At 34.6% G+C, this 19,958-nt stretch overlaps 1 protein-coding gene across 3 annotated transcripts in view; it reads right to left on the bottom strand.

Annotated features, from left to right (window-relative positions):
* Positions 1–19,958, bottom strand: part of PPP4R4 (protein phosphatase 4 regulatory subunit 4) — a 119,733-nt gene that overhangs the window by 35,961 nt on the left and 63,814 nt on the right. For all 3 annotated transcript variants that reach the window (XM_032180045.2, XM_032180044.2, XM_058429715.1), the window contains exons 8-16: positions 17,355–17,476; positions 14,258–14,380; positions 13,098–13,267; positions 12,646–12,765; positions 10,011–10,088; positions 9,058–9,141; positions 8,195–8,377; positions 4,483–4,588; positions 2,880–3,027 (exon numbers count right to left, since the gene is read on the bottom strand). In XM_032180045.2, coding sequence (XP_032035936.1) covers positions 2,880–3,027; positions 4,483–4,588; positions 8,195–8,377; positions 9,058–9,141; positions 10,011–10,088; positions 12,646–12,765; positions 13,098–13,267; positions 14,258–14,380; positions 17,355–17,476 — 1,134 coding nt within the window. The remainder of the gene's footprint in view (positions 1–2,879; positions 3,028–4,482; positions 4,589–8,194; positions 8,378–9,057; positions 9,142–10,010; positions 10,089–12,645; positions 12,766–13,097; positions 13,268–14,257; positions 14,381–17,354; positions 17,477–19,958) is intronic.

Below are 19,958 nucleotides of genomic sequence, written 5' to 3' on the forward strand. Positions count from 1 at the left end.
TGAGATGGTATCTCACTGTGGTTTTGATTTGCATTTCTCTGATGGTCAGTGATGATGAGCATTTTTTCATGTGTTTTTTGGCTGCATAAATGTCTTCTTTTGAGAAGTGTCTGTTCATGCCCTTTGCCCACTTTTTGATGGGGTTGTTTGTTTTTTTCTTGTAAATTTGTTTGAGTTCATTGTGGATTCTGGATATTAGCCCTTTGTCAGATAAGTAGGTTGCGAAAATTTTCTCCCATTTTGTAGGTTGCCTGTTCACTCTAATGGTAGTTTCTTTTGCTGTGCAGAAGCTCTTTAGTTTAATTAGATCCCATTTGTCAATTTTGGCTTTTGTTGACATTGCTTTTGATGTTTTAGACATGAAGTCCTTGCCCATGCCTATGTCCTGAATGGTATTGCCTAGGTTTTCTTCTAGGGTTTTTATGGTTTTAGGTCTAACATGTAAGTCTTTAATCCATCTTGAATTAATTTTTGTATAAAGTGTAAGGAAGGGATCCAGTTTCAGCTTTCTACATATGGCTAGCCAGTTTTCCCAGCACCATTTATTAAATAGGGAATCCTTTCCCCATTTCTTGTTTTTGTCAGGTTTGTCAAAGATCAGATAGTTGTAGTTTATATGTGGCATTATTTCTGAGGGCTCTGTTCTGTTCCATTGATCTATGTTTCTGTTTTGGTACCAGTACCATGCTGTTTTGGTTACTGTAGCCTTGTAGTATAGTTTGAAGTCAGGTAGCGTGATGCCTCCAGCTTTGTTCTTTTGGCTTAGGATTGACTTGGCGATGCAGGCTCTTTTTTGGTTCCATATGAACTTTAAAGTAGTTTTTTCCAATTCTGTGAAGAAAGTCATTGGTAGCTTGATGGGGATGGCATTGAATCTGTAAATTACCTTGGGTAGTATGGCCATTTTCATGATACTGATTCTTCCAACCCATCAGCATGGAATGTTCTTCCATTTGTTTGTATCCTCTCTTATTTCATTGGGCAGTGGTTTGTAGTTCTCCTTGAAGAGGTCCTTCACATCCCTTGTAAGTTGGATTCCTAGGTATTTTATTCTCTTTGCAGCAATTGTGAATGGGAGTTCACTCATGATTTGGCTCTCAATGTTTGTCTGTGATTGGTGTACAAGAATGCTTGTGATTTTTGTACATTGATTTTGTATCCTGAGACTTTGCTGAAGTTGCTTATCAGCTTGAGGAGATTTTGGGCTGAGACAATGGGGTTTTCTAGATATACAGTCATGTCATCTGCAAACAGGGACAGTTTGACTTCCTCTTTTCCTAATCGAATACCCTTTATTTCCTTCTCCTGCCTGATTGCCCTGGCCAGAACTTCCAGCACTATGTTGAATAGGAGTGGTGAGAGAGGGCATCCCTGTCTTGTGCCAGTTTTCAAAGGGAATGCTTCCAGTCTTTGCCCATTCAGTATGATACTGGCTGTGGGTTTGTCATAGATAGCTCTTATTATTTTGAGATACGTCCCATCAATACCTAATTTATTGAGAGTTTTTAGCAAGAAGGGTTGTTGAATTTTGTCAAAGGCCTTTTCTGCATCTATTGAGATAATCATGTGGTTTTTGTCTTTGGTTCTGTTTATATGCTGGATTACATTTATTGATTTGCATATGTTGAACCAGCCTTGCATCCCAGGGATGAAGCCCACTTGATCATGGTGGATAAGCTTTTTGATGTGCTGCTGGATTAGGTTTGCCAGTATTTTATTGAGGATTTTTGCATCAATGTTCATCAAGGATATTGGTCTGAAATTCTCTTTTTTGGTTGTGTCTCTGCCAGGCTTTCTATATCTTTTGACAATTCATCTTCATATATATCTCAACACCAAGACTATTAATCTCAGTTAGCTTATTATCTCACCAACTCTTCCTATTAAAAAGTTTTGATGTTTTACATATTGCCTAAAATTCACATCAGTTGTTTATAAAAGTGGTACATATGCATCTTTCAGATGCATAAGACTAAGTGCCCCAATGTATGAACATTCAGCAGGGAGTTCTAGAGTTTGTTCAGGAAAGCCTTTGGCCAACTGACTCTGATGTCTCTCTTTTCTGCAGATCTGAGTTCAAGTTCAAAATAGAGAAACAGGACTTAGAACACAGAAATCTAATGGCTGAAGGTTTAAAATTCTTTTCATTCCATTATCAAATGTACAAAAATAGCTCTTAATAATGTGCATGTACTTTAATGCCACTGAATTATACACTTATAAATGGTTAAAATAGTAAATTTTATATTATACATATTTTACCACAATAAAAAAAGGAAGTGATATGCTCATTTGGAGAGAAAAATGACAAAATATATTTATTATTTTTTTCCATTTCCAGGCTAGCCATTTTCAGGTCTGTTCCTTCCAACTTAACAGTTAATCACATGCAATTAACATTTTACTGGATTTCAATAATATAAGGCAGCTAAACATAGAAGACAAGATGAAGACTTTGAAGCAGTTCTACTTCTTTGAATAAATGGGCCTCTAAAAACTAACAGATGCTCACCAAACAACTTGGAAGTGATAAGGCTACTGACCGTCTTTTCTTTAGTTTTAATGGTAGATAAATTAATAATATCTACTCAACCTTCTAATCATTTCAATGTGTATATCCAAATGGCCAAAGAAGCTTATCAATCTGGCTTTGATTTACTGCTCTCAACCCAGTAAAGACAAAAGATCTGAGACAGTGTTGAAAGAGTATGCTTCCAAGTCTTACTGATACCCATCAATTATGAATACTAAGAATTTCAAAGCACGTGTAAATTCTTGACTTAAGTTTTTAATTGGCTAAGGAAAAGATTTTGCATATGTTCACTATAGTAGATAAAAATAAATACAATTTCAAATATTTTCCTTCATTGATAACATACCTCACATTTGCTACTGGATCATGTGTCAGTTCAATAGCAGGTAGAAAGAAATATTTACAGAAAAATGATTTTGAAAATATCTCTATAATAAATTCACAGGTATCCAAAAATCGAAGTCTATTCCAGTAACTTTTTCCTTGGCCCAATTCTAGAAAAAACAACAAAAATGATCTTAATTTTTCCTACATGAAACTAATGTGACAAAGTTAGACACACAAAATGCATAACAAGTTTCTTCATACCCACAATTTGGCTAGCAAATACAAGAGATAAGAGGAAAAATATCATTATTATATACCTCAGGTTTGTAAATCCCCGAATTGACACCTCAAAAACCATAAAAGAGTTTTGTCAAACATTTCATTCAATTTCATAAGCATTTATTAACTATGGAATGACTGTATTTACTACTTTTTATCACACACTATGTGCTAAGTACTTTACACATATTATCTTATTTAGTCCTGAAAAGCAGCCCAAAGGATGCACATACTTCTTCCTCCTAAAAGATAAGGATACTAAGATTTAGTGAGTTTAAAGTCACACAGCTGGCAGGTGCAGAGCTAGAATTCAAACACAGGTCTGTATAACTTGTAAGTATTTTAATAATCAAATTAACTGTTTTCTTCCCTTTGTTTCCTTAAAAATGCCTAAAGTAGATACAGTCATATATAAACAGCATTACTGACAATAATTCAGGTCAATATTAAAAAGGTTAATTTTCTACTTTTTACATAAATGTTCAAAAATAAAACCAAACTGGATCTTCTTTCAAAATAAAACATTCTAAACATGAGCTCTTACCACTGAAAAATGAAAACTGAATTAAAATAAGACTATAAAACGAAAGATTAAACTATACTGAGCATGTTTTTTCTTAAATGGAATTTTATAAAAGTACTCTAATTTTTTGAAAAGTAGTGATACACACTTAAACTGGTAAACTCCAATAACTAGAAAATCCCATTACCTGCCTATGCTGCATAATATAGTTTAGTAAAAATATTAAGACATTATGGGCAAAGCAAATATACAATAATTAACAAACTCACTAAGTATATATAGGTGTGTGCAACTATTTCTAGAATCAATACTACAAACCAGATGTTTTTGCCTTGATTTTAGCTCTTACCAAATTAAAATAAATTTGCATTTGTAAACTGACTTAGTTTCTTAAGACATTATAAACCAACTAGGCTCATCAAATTAATATTCAAATATACTAGCAACTCTATTCAAAGAAAAATCCCAGATTCTATTAATTATGTGAATATTGAAATAGGATCATAAAATAAATGATTAGATGCATGGATATTCTATTTATATTTTAGTTCCAACTGTTATTTCATCAGGGTAGAAACTGGGCTTTCAATATAAGTAAACATATTTTAATTTCTAAAGTGTAAACATTCACAAAAGAAAACAGAGTAATTATTACTTTCATTCATCACAGATCTAATCTTGCCATAAGGATTTCTAAACAATAAAAATCAACTTATAAAACCCAATTATTCACAGCAAAATGATAAATAAGTCAGACATAACTAAAGCCAACTAGTTGGTTTACTTTCCTTTTTCAAAATAGTAGACAATGATTACTTACGTTCAATTAATTTTTGAATGACCTCATGTCTCTGTTCTTGTTTACGATTATAACGCAGAAAAATGCATAGAGTTCGTGAAGCCGCCTTTTGGACAGGTAAAACATTCTTGAAGAAATAAGTAAGAAAGACAGTTACACTAGGCTAATTCCAGTCTAGACAATTTGGCCCCACCAAATCAATTTTAAGTTATTGACTAAAATAAAGTGTTCACTGCCTCTCAACTCATTGAACTTACAACCTTCTGGAAGTATCTTCATAATTTAATCAACCAATAATTGTATTACAAAGTTAATTTGGCATAGTCATGTCCAAATCCTCCAGATTTGACTCTCATTTCCTTGCCATCTCATCTTACATGATCAAATACACCCCTGCCACCTATTCTTTTAGCTGTTCCCTGGACTTTGTCATTCATTCATCTGACAAACATTTGCTATAACATGCCATGTGTCAGGTACATCACCAAAAATATGCCACTACTGAAATATTAATTTAGAGATCCTGTGATCAGGTATACTCTTCAATCCTTCTGGCTTAATTCTAGCTCTTCATGATACAGATGACATTTAGAATCCAAAGGACACCATGTCAATCATTCTTACCAGTATTTCCAGTCCCTTTGTCCTTTCTATTTCTGTCACACCCCTAGGCAGAACCTTAATTCTAAATAAATATGGCCATTTATCTTTCCTGGGTTTGGGTTCAAACCATATATTAGAGAAAAATCTCTCAACCAGACGTATTGTGTCCAGTATAAATTCATGTTCATTATCTTGATTTACATACAAATATAATGTTGAATTACTAAAGATCCCAAATATTATAGTGGGGATCCTGGAAATTCAAATAGAATGAAACTTTACATTGCTGAGACAGTGTTGCCTGCTACCTCCTCTCATATTTTATACGAGCTATTCACATTCTATCGGGTACAATTTGAGTGGGGTTTTTAATGTGTTGAATGTAAAAAGAGGGTATTTCCTATGATTTAGAAAAGAAAATTTAAAAAATATACATAAGCAGAAATATAACTAGACTTGAGGAAAATGAATTTTTGATAAATGGTGAACTAAATTAAAGCATATTATTCTTTTCTTTCATTTTATGTATACTGATAGAATTTCAAATACATATAGTCATATGAAAATATATATATTTTGTATCTCATATAAAATATATATTATAGTTTATAGCATAAGGTATTCTTTTGGGCCAGAAGTCAAAGACAAATGTAATCAAGTCAAAAGCACATAAGAGCCAGCTTAAAGAAGTTGTAACAATTTGTACATAAAAAATAATAACTGCAATAACATTATTTTATCTAAAAGAGAGTCAACATTAAAAACAAAGTGCACTTGTCACCATTAAAAATAGCTACTACGCCACCTCCTAGCTCTGAAAATTGATAATTCAAGGGAAAAAATTAAGAATTCATTCTGTCTTTACATTAGTAAATGTAGCTCAAGGTAATCAAATAACCAATGAGAACAAAGGAATGCACTTCTTCACAGAATGCCACCATCAAAAATGCATAAATGATGGAATTTTAAAATTATTTTGCAAGTTATAATGAAATCACCAGTTCAAGCAAGGATCATCAATGGATTCTAAAACTAACAGGTAAAAGGCTGATAGGAAACTGGGTAATCAGAGGGCTGAAATAGCAGCTGAAGACTGCGTTGGCTATTTAAGAATAATTTTTTTAATTCTGTGAAAAATGACATTGGTAGTTTGATAGGAATGTGTTGAATCTGTAGATTGCTTTGGGCAATATGGCCATTTTAACAATATTAATTCTTCTAATCCATGAGCACGGAATGTTTTTCCATTTCTTTATGTCATCTATGATTTCTTTCAGCAGTGTTTTATAGTTCTCCTTGCAGAGCTCTTTCGTCTCCTTGGTTAGATGTGTTACTGGATATTTTTTTTTGTGTGGCTATTATAATTGGGATTGCATTCTTGATTTGGCTCTCAGCTTGAACATTATTGGTGTATAGAAATGCTACTGATTTTTGTATACTGGTTTTGTAACCTGAAACTTTACTGCAGTGGCTTATCAGGTCTAGGAGCCTTCTGACAAGATCCTTAGGGTTTTCTAGGTATAGAATCATATCACCAGCAAAGAGAGATCATTTGACTTCCTCTTTTCCTATCTGGATGCCTTTAATTTCTTTCTTTTGCCTGATTGCTCTGCCTAGGACTCCTAGTACTATGTTTAATAGGAGTGGTATGAGTGGGCATCCTTGTCTTGTTCCAATTCTCAAGGGGATGGCTTCCAGCTTTTGCCCAATCAGTATGATGTTGGCAGTGGGTTTGTCATAGACAGCTCTTATTATTTTGAGGTATGTTCCTTCAATGACTAGTTTGCTGAGGGTTTTTAACACAAAGAGACACTGGACTTTATCAAAAGCCTTTTCTGCATCTATTGAGATATCATATAATTTTTGCTTTTAATCCTGTTTATGTGGCAAATAACATTTATTGATTTGCTTATGTTGAACTAACCTCACATTGCAGGAATGAAGCCCACTTGATTGTGGTGAATTAACTTTTTGATATGCTACTGGATTTGGTTTGCTAGTATTTTCTTGAGGATTTTTATGTCAACGTTCGTCGGGAATACTGACTTGTAGTTTTCTTTTTTTGTTGTGTCTTTGCCAGATTTTGGTATCAGGGTGATGGTGGCACTGTACAATGAGTTAAACAGGAACACTTCCTCCTCGATTTTTTTGAATAGTTTCAGTAGGATTGATTCCAGCTCAGAGCAGGTTGCAAGGTATGTCTGCTGGTAGTCTGGCAGTGCAGTGGGTCAAAGGTGGGAGATCCCTGGGCAGGGCAGTGGTACAACTGGTATACAACCAGGTAGGCACATGCAGCCCAGGGTTTTCAGCCCAGCAGATGAGTGTGGGGCCCACCCAGCTTGCACTACCCCAACTCAGCGTCTGCCCCAGAGGCAGGCCTGACCAGTTGGGCTTGTCCCAAGCCTTCTGTGCCCAGATCACAGAGCCATGGAAGGTTTCTATATTTCAAAAAATTGCAATAGGATGTCATGTTAAATGTACAGCGAATTATGAGTTAAATAATCCCCTTGGAAATTTCTGTGAAAAAAGTAGGCAACTAACTTTGTGGGGAGGCTTGAGTGCCACCTTGTTTTGAGGGAGGAGTCTTTTTCTTTTAACACTAATTATAAGGTTATCAATAGTAGGGCATCCATGTATTTGTATAAGCTTTCTCTATTCCACTGCCACACTATAAAAGTAACCAAACTTATAGTAGGAAGCTTAAGGGGTGCCTTGGCAAAACAGCATAGCTGGGGTCAGACACTAAGGTTGTGGATGCATCAGAGGTGCACGTCAGAACAGAAGGTCCTTTGCAGTCAAGGTCACTGAGTCCTGTCAACCTTCCTCTTAAGGAACTATTTCAAGTTTGAAGTGAGTCTACCCTGTTCTTGGCAGTATATAAACAAAGGGTAGGTGAAAGTGCCACCTAGTTATTCCTCTCTCCAGCTAGAGAGAAGATTCTCAGAGGGAGACCTAGTGGGGAAGCAAAGGGAAACCTGAGTCCCCTCCTCTGGACCTAGGAAGCTGACATCCTCCTAGGTAGAATGGAATGAACTGAGTTTGTTCTACTATTTTGAAAATATGAAGAGTTTTGGTAATTCCAGAACCAACCATGAGTTCAAAAGAATAAGATGAAAGGTACTGAGCTCACATTTGTCATCATGATTGTGAACATTCTTTGTAAGAAACGGTAATAAATCTGATCGCTTGATATGACATGGGGCAGGCAGGCATATTTCTGAAGTAGCTTCTCGTGAGTTCTCCATTTTAAAGAGGCTGCAGCTCGCTGTTCAGCAGCTGTGAGTGCTGGAATCAAGTCAGGCAGAGAAGATAACTGAAAAATGAAACGCATCAACAAAATCAATTATAAATAAATTGCAGCACTCAGTAAAATTACTCAGTCTTATAACACATTGGTGAAGGGAATACTTCTAATTTCAGAGTTTAGGAGACATCTTAATTGTCACAAGGAGATAATTATCTGGTTAAATCAAACACTTTTAAAAGAAATCATTAAGTAAAAAGTATGATTCCTGGAAACCAAATTTTGAAATAAAAACAACTCATTCTTCTTCCTGTCAGATTATCATAGCAACTCTTCCAACTACAGTAAAATGTATTACATATTATTACTGTCAACAAGCTTTGACCTCCTAAATCCTACCCTTTTCTTAGGTTACACAGAGGCTTAAAAAATAATAATAAAGAATAAATTTCTACCCTTTTGTCCTATTTGCTATTCTTGGAATAATCATTAATGCTAATGAAAAATGAAAATATGAATATAAACTCCAAAGACAATACAACAATGATGGTAATTTAAAATTATTAATGTAAGAAAGATAGAGGAAATTCAAGCTGTTCAAACTCTAATAGGCTTTTACCGACCACCTGCTATGCGGCATGCACTATTTTACATGTTTTCCAAACATTCTTTCATTTATGCCTCACAACACCCAGTAGAGTAGGATAATATTTACACAGCTCAAAATGTTTCTGAAAGATGAAGTTTACCTTATTTTCTTGAACACTGCTTTCTCCACCAGTAGACATAAGTTCCAAGATTTCTGGAAGATGATCTATAAGAGCATCTAGTACCTTTTAATAGAGATATTGATTACTGTTATAGTGATTACTATGTTTTTTCTAGATTAATTCTATATGTCAATTTCTATACAGTAATAGTGGGTTTTTTTTTTCCCAAACAACATTTTGGGGATTTCTATTTTCTTACTCTGCCATCTTCTTGCTGAAAAGTCTTAGAAACATGATCAACTGCCTTGGCCAACCTTCGAAAAGAGATTAGTGTACCTGCCTCTTGACATTGTTCAAATAGTCTAAATCTGAGACAGCTACTTCTACAAAACTAACATGTTCAAAAACTGCTTCCAAACTTTTGACAGGTTGTTTAAATTGGATAATATTCTCAGTGATATCAAAATATTCATGAGCTGCGCTTTGGCAAACAGTCATTTAGGTGAAAGGAATATCTAAATGTAGCATCAAAATAAAGTATTTCAAAGTTTTCATAAGTACATATTAAGTGGTAAAATACTACACAATGGCAAGAGAAAAAAGTTATAAAATGTGATATATGATTACAATTGAGTAAAATAAAAACCTTTATATAGAAAAGAATATTCATATAAAAAAAGAAAAAGAAAACAAATAGTAACAGTAATTGAAATTAAAGGCATTCTTTTGTCTGTTTTTTGGCACTTCCTAAATTTTTCTTAATAAACAAATATACATACACTAAGTTTTAAAACTGAATATATTTTAAAACCTAATTTTTCAAACTATCTTCCCAATATCCTGTTTATGATATAGTGGTACAACAATCTGAAGCTTCTGGGGCTAGTCAGCTGAAAGAGTTGACACAATTCCAAGAAGTAGGGGAGAAAAGGCATTGGTATATTTGGACCAAACATAAAAGAATTAAAAATCAAAGAGTAAGAAAATATTACCTCAAGTGATTCATCTTGTAATAATGTTATTAGTTCTTTATGTATTAAATATACTCCAGAATTCAGAAGCTTAGACACCTAAAATATAGCAATAAAGTCTCTCAGATTTGAGACTACGAGACAGATACAGGTTACAATAATAATTTTTAAAAATACATCGTTGTTGCACATTTCTTCTAAAATAAAGCCATGTTATAACACAAATATAAAATTAGATTCTATAAAAATTAGTGGCACAAATAACCAGCTTTCTAGTCTGCCTCATGACATGCTGGAATGTGTGGACACACATGGGGTGAGGAAATACAAAAGAATGGGATTTACCAGAGTCATAACTTTCACATCAACAGCAATAACAAGCCCACAGGGGCCTCTAGTTCACATTTTAAAGTCTTAGAGGAGCCAACAGGGTCTTAAAGGATATTCTAGGCATACAAGTATTCACACCAGTTCAGAACTTCCCAGAGGGTAGCTTCTACTGAAGGCTTACAGTGATATTGGGGTAGTTTTAACTCCTAAGAAAGCAAATCAACTTCCCTTTTCCCCATCAAAGACTTTAACCACCATGAGAGGAGTTGGGAGAGTCCAGAATAATAGAGTTCCCCTTGTGGACAGTAGTTTTTTTGTCTCCTCCAGATAAACTCGGAGCCCACAATGGTGAATTTACCAGTTTCTACTTCACCTTATTCTTTTTAAAACACATGGGCTTGAATAAAGTTTTATTTGAAAAAAAAAAAAAATGGTCGCATCATTCTCAGCAAACTATCGCAAGGACAAGAAACCAAACACCGCATGTTCTCACTCATAGGTGGGAATTGAACAATGTGAACACACGGACACAGGAAGGGGAACATCACGCTCTGGGGACTGTTGTGGGGTGGGGGGAGGGGGGAGGGAGAGCATTAGGAGATACACCTAATGCTAAATGACAAGTTAATGGGTGCAGCACACCAACATGGCACAGTATACATATGTAACAAACCTGCACATTGTGCACATGTACCCTAAAACTTAAAGTATAATAATAAAAAGTATAATAATAATAATAAATAAAAATAAAAAAACAAAAAAGTGTTTTAAAATTCTTTGCTCTAACAGGGTTGTTTTTGACTTGTCGAAAATATTTCCAAAGTATTATTATTCTGAAAAATGAGAACAAAGAATATAAAAGCAATTATCAGACGCTAGCATTAACACTGTTAGAAAAATTTAAATCCACCAGTGGATTTTCATTACTTTAAAAAAAAAAACAAAACTTACAATAGCCCTTCATTTTAGGGAGAGGCACATCATTCTTACCCTACCTACATGGTATGATTGTGGAAGAATATGGAAACTAGCCACCCAACAAATATAGATCAATGATTATCAAACTCATTTCCACCAGTGAAACATATTTGTATACACATGTACAGTTCCATATGTTTAATTACATGGTGCTATGTTATGTCCACTATAAACATAAATAAAATTAAATATTAAAGTGATGAGAAACAAATAGTCTAAAATTGCATAAATACTGCATTCTCAGACTCCAATCTTGTACAACCCTCTCTCGAGATCACTGATCTAACAAGGACATGTGGACATGGTAACCAAGCCTAAATGACCATTTAATGCATCTTGGAGGTGAATATTCTGCTCAGCTGGCCAGTGCTTTCTGCCCTATCCCTGCTCCTCGGAAAGCAGAGTTCTACAGGTGTGCTTTACAAAGATGATATAATTGTGCAGCACTGAAATTATTTTAACTAGTTATACTTTAATTTAAAGGGAAGATGTCCAGGATTTTGTATGATGCATACATATTTTCATACCAGAAAAAGTGTTCTTTTAAAAAAGCAAAACTATCACCCAATAGCCAAAAAAGAATCTAAGCAACATTAATAATGATGCTATGGATGGATATCCTGCACATTTGCAGATAATCAAAGTGCTCTGACATAGGAACAGTGCAAGGAAGGGGGTGAAATATTCTCACTGAGAATAAGAACTTGTACCACTTATCCAGAGGTTTTTATGTGTCAGTTTTGAAGCTGAAAGTTATAGCTTATCCATATTTATTGCAACCATGGCATACTTGCATTTCTTGCTGTCATTCAAGAAACATGCCCCAAATTTCAACTTCAAGGGTTAAAAAGTTAAATTCATCATAAAAGTTTCAATTTACTTTTGCTCTTACTTTATAGTCGTAATAGCAGAATCTAAAAACCATGCTCACGAAACACCATCCATTTGTAGTAAAAATAATTAATGTGTCTCAATTTTCTATTGGTTCTCAAGTGCTTAAGTTTAGGTGCAAAGTTAACTGTAAATATTATAAAGCATATAAAAACTGATTTTTCTTTAAAATCTGCATCACCCATATCTACCACAATGTCTGGTTTAAACACTTGGTATAGATATGCTGAATGAATGGGTTAATAAAAGAATACACAAATACAATGTATTTATAGAAATGGATTCTGTAAACATACTAAAAAAGAAGAAAATTATGGAAATTTTTAAACAAGATTTAAGACTAGAACGTGAAAGAGATATCCAGTCTATATCTTACAATCTATAAGCACAAAATCATCTAGTATACATAGGTAGAATTAACAACAAATGTAAAGTGATATCAAGTCTTCAGACTTACTTCATAAAAGCAAATAGCAATAGTGTATCTGACTGGTACTTCAGGGTCATGGCAAAGGCAGAAGAATGTAGAATAGAGTTCCATGTGGAAGTTTTTAGGATCAACAAAAACAATCATGGCCTGGTGGAGGTGGAAGGGAGGAGATGAGTGGGAAGGAAAGAAAAACATGCATCAATACCTAATATTATAATCGTTTCACTTAAATTGAAATCATGTTCTCTGAACTGTAATTTAATTAGAAATCATATTTGGAAGATCCAGATATGTGTCTATCATTCTGATTTATACATAGAGATATAAATTTCACAAATATTTACTCTGCACGTACTATGTATGCTAGACATAATGCTAAGCAGCAAGTGTCAAAAATGGCAATATTTTGCATGCCATCTATGCACATATTTTAAAGTTATAATAAAAATCTTCAGTAAATATAAATACATATTTATTACCGGAAAGTTATAAGCACAGTTCTTCCGTACTGAAATATATTTCTTCTCCTGCTCTAGGATTTGGGGTGGAATCTGGTTTTCATTGTGTCCATTTTCTTGTTGCAAACCCAATGTACAAAGTTTCTTATAAAATTCCAAAAATCTCAAGTGCTGATCCGGAGTGAAAATTCCTAAAACAAATATAAAAATATATGCTCAACATTTCAACTGAAAACAAAATTTAAAAAGGGAAAATCAACGTACAATAAAAATATAATTGGAGCCAAATACTTAAATAAATGGTTACAGATAGTTTATAAATAAAAGGAACATGAAAAGAGTATCTGTTAGGAATCCAACAGATCACATTATTTTACCTCATGTTAATACCAGTAATATTTTAATTTCAAAAGTATAACTTACATAATGCAGGAACTACATCTGCATTAATTGCTGCAGCATGTATCATATTGTAGGCCACTAAAAAGTCACTAATAGTAACATTGTGGCTATTTATACATCTGCTATTATAGTAAATGTTCTAAAATTGCTGGCAGAAAAGACACATGCATGTGTGTATGTGTCTCTGCAGGGAAGGAGCTTAAAAATTGAATCTGAAAGACAGCAAAGTAAATTCAAAATATTTTTAATCAATGGAATGGTTCCACTTCATTAACTATCTCAAGGAGCTAGAAACTCATAATATATTGTTATGAGTTCATTATTAAACAGTCTATCTCACATTGATACAGTAAGCTAAGAACTATGTGTTCAAAATGCCAAGAGTTATGGCATTATTCCACATCCCAAGCTGAACTTCTCTAATGATATAATTATTCAATAAATGGTTAATAAGTGTATACTTACTACATAGAAATAGTTAATAAGCCTGAGCTTCTATTATCACATACCAAATAATACATAAGTATAAAATATTCAGAGATTTAAAGAGCTATGCTTACTTTATTCTGTCATTGTTCTTTCAAATAGGTTCTATTGGTGAAAAAGTCATTCCTAAATGTGCTCTAAATGATGCTATCAAAATTCTAAGATCTCATAATATTTTTATATACTTAAGAGTTAGGCTTTACAATTAACTGAAGAGCCAAAGTTTAATGACTGAGGTAGAAAAAAAAGGGAAAAATTATCTACAGTCTCAAAATTCTTAGGATATATCATACCATATAGTCCATGACATAGTTTTCCTAGATGGAAAGATAAAGAAATAAGAATTGATTCATCTGCTTTGAAAGATTTTTCACAAAATGATTTCACTAAGGGAAGTATAGTTTGACTTCTGTCATCTGGAAAACAAAACAAAATAATACATACTTTAAATTCAGTCGTCCACACCACACATGTGGAAACTAATACACACACAAATTCCAGAAAGAAAAATTACTATGTTAGCCTCATAGTAACAGAAAATACCTGAAAGCAACAATGATGGAGGTGGGTGGTGAAAAAGGGGTAACAGGAGGCTTGAAATGATCAAAAACTTTAATGTCAGGTTAAGGGGTTTGGACTTCATACTGCAGGCCATTGGGAACAGAATATAAAGAGTGATTATGAATTAAAAAGCTAAGATGATTGAGGATTTGAGTCTGAATAACTAAAAGAATTCTAACACCATTAACATAAATAGATAAATAGTAAGCAAAGGAAACTTTTCTTATTCTCTTTTACACACATCTCATATCATGCTACAGCTTAAGGCCATTTTATCATTTCATTTTTTACTAAAATTACATTAGCTTATAATATGTTCTATGTATTGAATTTCATCACTTTTACTTCTTAGATGGCTCTTCTTTAAAAAATTAATCAGTTATTTGAGTACATCTGCTTGGGTCACAAGTATCTGATATACTGGCGATTTTTAAGTCTCAATTCTAAATGCTCTCCAAATTTCTCACAGTTTTCTTAAATTTCAGAAGTGAATCACTTCTTTATTGTCTGGAAATACTAAGTAAAATGCTATAACAGACTTATGAGTATTATTATTACTATTATCATTACATTTCGGTGCCATATCTACTATTTTTGTTAAATGACATTCATTCAACACACTATATTTCTTACAGAACAAGCCTTGTAACTAAGTAGAAGTAGAAATATGAATAATAAGTGGTCTCTGATTTTGAGAAATGTAAACCGGCAAAAAAGCCAAATACAAAAAATATAAGACAGTGTGATCACTGTCTTAATAGCTAGTATAAGGCAGGGATCTATAAACTTTTTTTGTAAATATCCTAGGCTTTGCAAGCTCTGTCTCAACTACTCAACTCTGTTCTTGCATCACAAAAACAGCCACAGACAATACGTGAACAAAGAAGTGTGGCTCTGTCCCAATAAACTTTATTCACAAAAACAGGGGGCGGGCCAGATTTGGTCTAAGGGCCATAGTTTGCCAACCCCTGGTGTAAAGGATTTAGAAAGATGTCAGGGAGGAAACTGTATTTAAACTGGGAACTAAAGAAGCAGAAGGATCATTCTCAGCAAACTATCGCAAGGACAAAAAACCAAACACCGCATGTTCTCACTCATAGGTGGGAATTAACAATGAGAACACATGGACACAGGGTGGGGAACATTGCACACCGGGGCCTGTCGTGGGGTGGGGGGAGGGGGGAGGGATAGCATTAGGAGATATACCTAATGTAAATGACGAGTTAATGGGTGCAGCACACCAACATGGCACATGTATACATATGTAACTAACCTGCACGTTGTGCACATGTACCCTAGAACTTAAAGTATTAAAAAAAAAAAGAAGCAGGAGTTGGCTAGGAGAAAAATAGAGAGAAGGAAACAATAGAGAAAGAAAAAGTATGAGAAAAGACTAGAGGTGTGAAAGAATCTGGTATGCTAAGGAAGTGGGACTGGAGCATCAGACACAAGAGGAGTGGGAAAGAATGGTAGGAAATAAAGCCACAAACACAGGTTAGGCCCAGCTCTGTGATAAATGAGTGTGGGCAGTAAAAGAGAAAAGATCAAAGATGATGGCAAGGTTCTAGTTTGGAGCCTGGGGATGCCCCATTATTAGTGGAAAAAAGATTTATTCATTCACTTATCATGTATTGCAGTTTTACTCCTCTGGTTTGTCATATTGTCTAAATGATTGTTCTGGAATTTCCAAACACAATTATTGTCCATATTGCAATAATCTTTAAGAGGCTTCCTAGAGTTCGGATAAAATGTTGGTAATCCAAGTAAATGTAATACTATAATTATACGATTGAATTCTGTACCTAAGTACTTGACATTTACTCCTCCAAATTTCTCTTTATCAAAATAGTTAATGTTTACTGATAACTAATATCCAGCATTAGTCAAGAGTCTAGTCATACATTCAGTAGAGCAGTTAACTGTCTTTGTGACATGATTTACATAACACTAACGAATATCTCTTTACCCTCTCCCACTCAAATACCCCATCCCAAATTTCTCCCCCAATGGCCATGAGATCTCTAGCATTAAAATATTATTAAGGAGAGGAAACTCACATAGACAGTGTCTCAGGATCTGTCTTAATGTCAATTAGGTGAAAAGTTAAAGTCAAATCCTTAGCCCTATACACACACAAGTCAGTTAAGTTTTGATGGGAGAAAAGAGAGATGGAATATGTAGCAACACTGTATGCCATGTGGTACTGATTTTAATATGGTTTGTCTCCATCAAAATGCCTGTCAAGGCTTGGCCCCAGTGCAGCAATACTGGAAGGTGAAATCTTTAAGAGGTGGGGCCACATGGGTCCACCCACTGGCTCCACCTTCATGGGTTGACTGGTGAAGTTCCTGTGGTATTGAGATCTCCTTCACAAGTGACTGGGTTAGCTCTCGTGGGACTGGGTTGGTTCTCTGGAGAGCAGGTTGTTACAAAGTCAGCTTCTTTTGTTCCCTCTCCCTTTTGCAGGCCTGCTTCCCCTTCCACTTCTCTGTTACATTATGAGGTGGCATGAGGCCCTCATCAGAAACAGGTCAGATGGGGCTGCCTGATCTTGAACTTCCCAGCCTCTAGAAATGTGGGCCAAAATAAATTCCTTTATAAATTACCTGGTCTCAGGTATTCTGTTATAGCAACACAAAATGGACTACGACACCATGAGGGTAAAAGTGAAAGCCAAGAAGACACCAAAACAGAATGAAACATAAAAAGAGGGAGAGGAAGGGAGGCTTAACATAAGAAATTCTAAATCTACTTTTATTCCTTATTAGTGACATAAAACATGTAGAAAAACACTGTTTTCAGAAGCAAAGATGTAGCCACATGATTTACCTGTATCAAATATATCAAGCAGATTAACCAAAGTTTCAAAAGCTGCAAGTCGTACACTGCTGCCTTCATCCCTAGAAAGCTCTATTAATTCAGGGAGCACCACATTTTTTGTAAGTTCTGTCCTGCACAATAAGCAATAGAAGAAAATAAATCAAATCAATAAATGTGTAGCAAGAACTTACTAAAAACCAGTGACTGGGCTAGTTGCTGCAGAAAATATGAAAAATCATAAAGATACTGTTCCTGCTCTCCAGAAGCTTTCAGTCTTATTGGGAAAGCACACCATACATATAAGAAACATTAATAGTAATTTCATAATGATTTAAATCAATCCCACTTCCTCTAGCATAATATTATTACCTACAGAAATCTTAATAACTAAGAGTTTATATTAAACTTTATAAATTATAATATAGTTTTCCATTTTAAGCAGCTTCAGCAAAAATCTGGACTAATTAGAAAAACTTATCAGTAGTAACTGTAGAAACCTAAATAATATATTTCTATCTAGATTTCAGAGTATAAATTATTTTCCATTCACCTAATACATGAAATTACGGTAACTAATTTCTACATAGAAGATGATATATGACTCTAGGTGTCCTATCTAGCAGAATGAAACATAATATAAATACTTTTAGGGAGTATACAATATTTATAATACAATCACAAATAGTTTGTATTCAACATTTTGTTTCTGCTTATTCCTCATGATAAGGTGTCATTGTAATGACAAACACTCTGATCAAGGAGAGCCTTGTGATGTGGTTAGCTTTCTTGGGTACAAGATGGAAAATGGCATCAATTATAATTGACATAAGATGTTGATAGAGTCCAAGAAAGTTATTAAGAGCTGTAGAAAACTTTTAAAAATTTCAGGGCAAATCTCAAAGACTCTAAGACAATGCTGTCAAGTAGAACTTTCTCCAATGATGGAAATGTTTATCATTTGTACTCTTCAGTAGAGTACTATTGAGCATTTTTTAAAATAAGTTTATTATGAATGAGGAACTAAAGCTCTAATTTTCTTTAATTTTCCTTATTTTAAACTAAAATAGCCACATGTGACTAGGGGCTACCATATTAGACAGCATACCACATGACAAGGACTTGAGCAACTGAAGAGCCACAAAAAAAAAAATAGTTTTCTAAGAGACTGATCTAGATCACACAGATAGAGATGTTAACATTACCAGTACTTCACAAACATTCGGCAAATACAGGATGTAGACAGAGGAGGTAAAAGAGTAAAATGTGACAGAACATATCCAAAGTTCACAAAAATTTATTTCATATAAATTTTGCTCAAAATATATTTGTATACCTACTGAAATCCTTGAATTTATTAACAATGAAAGAAAATAGTTTAAGAAAAATAATTTCATCTCTATAGTAAAAGTTATTTCCATTCAATCTTTAAATAGAGTTCTCTTTTTTTCAAAAACATGTGACAGTGATGCAAATTCAACTTAATTATCTCTGGGCATTAAAAATGAAAATAATCACAACAAATAACTCTTTCATTAATTGTGTTAAACTTCCAACACAACACTTAAATACTATTTAGCAAGAGTGGACACAAGACAGAGTACACTACCATACCCTGTGTGACATTCCACCATACCCTGTGTGACATTCTACCATACCCTGTGTGACATTCAAAAGCCTTTTCAGAACCTTAAATATTGGCCCAGATTTTTAAAAAATTAACAAAGGTACAAATGACCACAATCTGATTGTCCTAGCTTGTGCAACAAAGAACCAGTTGAAATCAGTGCAACTTCTGCTAAAAATGAGAGGTTTCAATGATTTTTGTACCAATTTTGAATCTTGTTTTTAAAAGAAAAGATGTCCCAAGATGGTTTTTAGGTAAGACTCCCTTTAATATCATACTTCTAAGATTGAAATGAGATCAGTTCTTATGGGTGAAGAGATTGGCTGCTATGCCTCTCCTGGAGCTTCAGGCACCCATAGAACAAGGAGAGCAACAGCTGGGCGTGGTGGCTCACACCTGTAATCCCAGCACTTTGGGAGGCCGAGGCGGGTGGATCACAAGGTCAGGAGATGGAGACCGTCCTGGCTAACACGGTGAAACCCTGTCTCTACTAAAAATACAAAAAATTAGCCAGGCATGGTGGTGAGCGCTTGTAGTCCCAGCTACTTGGAAGGCTGAGGCAGGAGAATGGCGTGACCCTGGGAGGCAGAGCTTGCAGTGAGCCGCGATCGCGCCACTGCATTCCAGCCTGGGCGACAAAGTGAGACTCCCTCTCAAAAAAAAAAAAAAAAAAAAAGAACAATGAGAGCAACAAAACAAACATTGGAAGCCTGAAGTTGCACAGGAGCTATAGAAAGGCTTCCATTAGAGTGTAGTCGGCCCTCAACATCTGCAGATTCCACATCTGTGGATTTAACCAACCATGAATAGAAAATATTCAGAAAAAAATTTCTTCTTGGCTGGGCGCGGTGGCTCACGCCTGTAATCCCAGCACTTTGGGAGGCCGAGGCGGGCGGATCACGAGGTCAGGAGATCGAGACATCCTGGCTAACACGGTGAAACCCCGTCTCTACTAAAAATACAAAAAATTAGCCGGGCGAGGTGGCGGG

The sequence above is a fragment of the Hylobates moloch genome, unplaced genomic scaffold (assembly GCF_009828535.3).
Source record: "Hylobates moloch isolate HMO894 unplaced genomic scaffold, HMol_V3 SCAFFOLD_16, whole genome shotgun sequence".
NCBI classification, from domain to species: domain Eukaryota; kingdom Metazoa; phylum Chordata; class Mammalia; order Primates; family Hylobatidae; genus Hylobates; species Hylobates moloch.